General features: G+C 36.5%; 1 protein-coding gene across 1 annotated transcript; it reads right to left on the bottom strand.

The window, feature by feature from the left end:
• Nucleotides 1-221: 221 nt before the first annotated feature.
• LOC122071527 (RING-H2 finger protein ATL40-like) lies at nucleotides 222-2,306 on the bottom strand. The gene is made up of 2 exons (XM_042635897.1): nucleotides 2,216-2,306; nucleotides 222-847 (listed from the first exon to the last, which is right to left on the bottom strand). The coding sequence occupies exons 1-2, from the start codon at nucleotides 2,304-2,306 to the stop codon at nucleotides 222-224; spliced, it is 717 nt and encodes a 238-aa protein (XP_042491831.1).
• Between the last annotated feature and the right edge of the window lie 1,735 nt (nucleotides 2,307-4,041).

Consider the following 4,041-nt stretch of genomic DNA (forward strand, 5'->3'; position numbering starts at 1 on the left):
GAAACCCCAACATTTGATACAAGTTTGAAATGATCGATTTGTATTATTACTTTGTACAGAAGAAAAAGGGAATGCATAAAACCATCCACCCCCATAACCCATCTATTGTAACATATCATCTCTATATATGTACCAATAATTAAGAAAACATGTTTAGAGAGAGAGAGAGAGAGAGAGAGGAAATACTTGTACCTATAATTACTGCCTCAATATCTAGATCATCAACGTTTATCCCCATCTGTTTGCTGTCCGTGAGGCTGAACTCTCCTGTCTATGCTAATCAAATTAGCATCATCCCAGGAATTTTTTGAAGAAGAATCATCAGATGTACCCTCTGAACTTGTTTTCGCAGGGCTAAATGAATTCACTTGTGGACCCATAGAGGGTACCCAAATGCTCATCTCATGATGCAGAGCAGTTGGGTTTGAGGCTTGGGCAGGAGAACGACAGATGGGACATGTGGAGTGAGAACTCAACCACATATTGATGCACTGCAAGTGAAACATATGGTTACATGTAGGTATAAGTCTAGCCATTTCTCCTTCTTCCAAGTTGCACAAACAAACTGCACATTCTGTTGTGGTACTAGTGTCGTTGTAGAGGAAGGTGGGCAGTGAAGCGATGACAGAAGGATGGAGACCACCTCTGTGGATGGGTTGTTGGTGAGGATTCACTTCTTGATGAGAAGCTGAAACTCCATTAATGGATGTCTGAGAAGCTTCCCTTGCATGGCGTCTGTAAGTCTTCCAAGCATAGATATAGATGAACATAACGATTACAATAAGAACACATAAAGAAATGACCTTAGCAGCTGAATGGTACCACTTATCATCACCGAAGTAGTAGCCTGAATTAGCAGAAGCCATCAAAATAGAAGTAAATGGAAACAAAAGAAAAAGGGCCTTGTGAGTTGTTTTGATTTGAAGTACTTTAAGGTAGTTTGGGTTTTATATTGGTGCAAATATTTGGTAAGCTGACAAGTGGAATAAGAAAATAATTAAGATTACGTGCGGCCGGCGTGGGTTTTGTGTGTTTTTCTATTTTGTCTTTTGTGAGAGACATAGACGTAACCGAGGAAGTAAGCATCAAGAAAGGTCGACTGGGGCTCAAAATAGAGGTTTCTCAAATCTTTTGCTTAGATTGAGTTGTGCGGCATGGGCATGCCCATGAGTCTTTTGTGTTCCTTTTATATTAACTCAAATCTGATCCGAGAGAGAGAGAGAGAGAGAGAGAGAGAGAGAGAAGGAAAAAAGAAATGTTCTATAAAGAAGACCACTTGGGAGTTAGCAGTTTACCTATAGACTGGACTAGGGGGCTACAACATATAAATTGCCATGTTTCATATCTGTTCACAATATAAGGAATGGGTCGCACCTCAGGGAATGTGTGATCTAAGTAGGGTCGGACGATATTAATCATCTAATAATTTTTTTTTTTTTTTGGTAGAACCATCTAATAAATAGAATAAGAATGTTAGCCATATGTATGGACCTATATAGTATAGGCTGCATTCTTAGTTGGAAAACACCGGGATCACTGTCTTGTAAAAAGGACTACTTTTTTTGGTAGCATAGACCCAAAGTTTTTAAAATATATATATATATTTCCTTTTTTGGTGCTGGAATGTCAGAAAATTATATTAAAACAAAAATAAAAACAGGAGTACACAATTAACAGGAGGTCAATGGATCGAATCATGTTATATGGGCGTGTGAGTGTATATTTAGTGTATTTTTCTCTCTACGTATCACTTTCCCCTACCTCTCTAGTGTGCGTGAGTAAAGTCCCCTTGGACAATTTCTTGAAAATAAAAAAAAGGTGAGCCAGACAAATACAAGAATATAGAAGAGAGAGGAAACCCCCCACCTACGGCATTGCCATCAGCAGGGAGGATCCAACTCTAACAAATTAAGGAAAACAAAATCTAGATCTACTAATAATGTTACTAAGATGAGGGAACTCTGAATTTTGCTACACCCTTGGATAGATAATTCGCTATCAAGTTAGACTCCTAATAACAATGAGTAATCTTCCAATTGATAGAGCCCAATAAATATTGCAAAAAAAAAAAAAAAAAGTCCACTTCCGCAAATACAACCAAGTGATGCGGTTTTCCTAAACCAAAATCACAAATGCCATTGAATCATATTTAATCCAAAGATTGTTAATCCCCAGGGCCTTTGTAGACTCATCATTTTGTCACCCCAGAAGTCACCTTGACGATGATGAATATCTTCTTCGAGGCTTGGTGGTTTTGTATTTATAGATTTTGAGTATGCTTCATAGTCCCAAATTCGTGCACACATCGTTAGTAGAATTACCCAAATACCCATAGTATGGAAATTCAGAAATTCCGATGGTGGATCATGCAGGAGTGCAGTACACAAAATAATGAGAAGAAGAGTCTTTGAATCACTTGGAAACAGTACATTCTTAGGGCCTAAGAAACCCATTTTCATAAGAGAAACTCATGCTTGCACCCCATTGGACAAGTTTGTTGGGAAATCCCCACCATTGATGCAGATTTCTTCCCTACTGATGATGAGGATTGATCTTACAACCCATACACGAATTTGAGACCTTATGGACCCTCTTACATATATAAATACAAGCCCTCCCATGTTTTGGAGGAGAAGTTTGGTTTTCTGGAAGAATTTAGTCTAGCTTTAAGGCTATTTTATGCGAGAAGTCTAGTAGAGTGGGAAGTGAATCTTTTGGTATGGTTTATGAGGATTTAATTCCTGATTTGTCCCATGACCATTGATTGGATTCTATTATGAAAACCTAATATTTGATTTGATTTTAAACGTCTTGGATTTTATTAAGGGTTTTCATCATATTAGTTTGATAGTAATAGGGAAGATTTGTTCTCTGATTGATTGGCTTACCTTAATGGGAGACGAACGTTATGTTATTAAAAGAGACTAGGTCCCCCATTGTATGGTTACATACTAATTTCACCGATTAAAGGAGTGCATTGAGAAAATACGAAGGGGAGAAACCTATCTCCATTGAATAAGAAGAATGTTGCTCATTCTTACAAGGACGATATTAAGCAGGTCAGGCTCCGCTAGATACATCAACGATAGTGAATGGTATGTTGTTCCCTCTTATTATATTAAAATGATTCATTAGTGTGCTAGAAAGATCGCTAATATGGTTTAGGAATTATGATGCATTAAATTTCATCAATGATATAAGAGCTAAGGTTTGCTTAATAGACTTTGGATCGTTTTTCTTTAAAAATCGATCGATCATTAAGAGTTTTTTTTTTTTTTTTCTTTTAAATCTATTTGTTTTCTTAACGGGGTTTTAAGTTTCTTTTCCAGCATGATGTTCGCCGGACCTGGGTGATGAATCTTCGACTATTTTTCGTGTAATCGTCACTTGTATTGGCTGGAATAGAGACATTAATTTCTCTTTAGAAGAAAAAAACCTATGTTCGTGAGGTCAAGAGGTTGAAAAACATAGTGTTTGTGTTATATTTGAGTTTGAGTGGTTTGGGCTTAAAGTGTTTTAAATTGCATGGGCCTAAGTTCATTCTAATTGATATTGGGCTTATGCCTTAGTGAATCCTAAAATTGATCTAAAGCCCATTAGGGGTTTGATTTTGAACCATGGTTTGAGTGTACTAAACCCAACCTAGATCAAACCAAATTGACCTAAATTGACCACCCGAATCTGATCCAGTCGACCCGCCGATCTAGATTTTTTACTCGTCTGGTTAGCCGATGAGCCGTAGAAATCTGCTCGTCGGTGTCAACATTTCGATGTTGATCGGAATATTCCGACAAGAGTTCCTTTAGCGTAATTTTTTTTGTAAAATAAAATATTAATTAACCATAAATTGGTTTGTTTTAGTTTCTATTTATTTAAGTTTCTGTTCGCAACAGATTTCTGTTTCTGTTCTGGAATAGATTTATGTTTTCAATTCTAGAACACTTTTCTATTTCTGTTCTGAATACTTTTATGATTCTGTTCAATTTATATCTTAAATAAAATTAATATTTTTTTTTCTTTTTTTTTGTATGAAATATGTTG

Source organism: Macadamia integrifolia, unplaced genomic scaffold, assembly GCF_013358625.1.
Source record: "Macadamia integrifolia cultivar HAES 741 unplaced genomic scaffold, SCU_Mint_v3 scaffold_252A, whole genome shotgun sequence".
NCBI lineage: Eukaryota > Viridiplantae > Streptophyta > Magnoliopsida > Proteales > Proteaceae > Macadamia > Macadamia integrifolia.

Bases quoted from the DNA above. Each gene is read 5' to 3' on its own strand.
- LOC122071527 (XM_042635897.1), bottom strand. From the start codon at position 2,306: ATGTGTGCACGAATTTGGGACTATGAAGCATACTCAAAATCTATAAAT. The intron at 848-2,215 runs GTGACTTCTGGG...CTGCTAATTCAG, and splicing joins AGATATTCATCATCGTCAAG to GCTACTACTTCGGTGATGAT.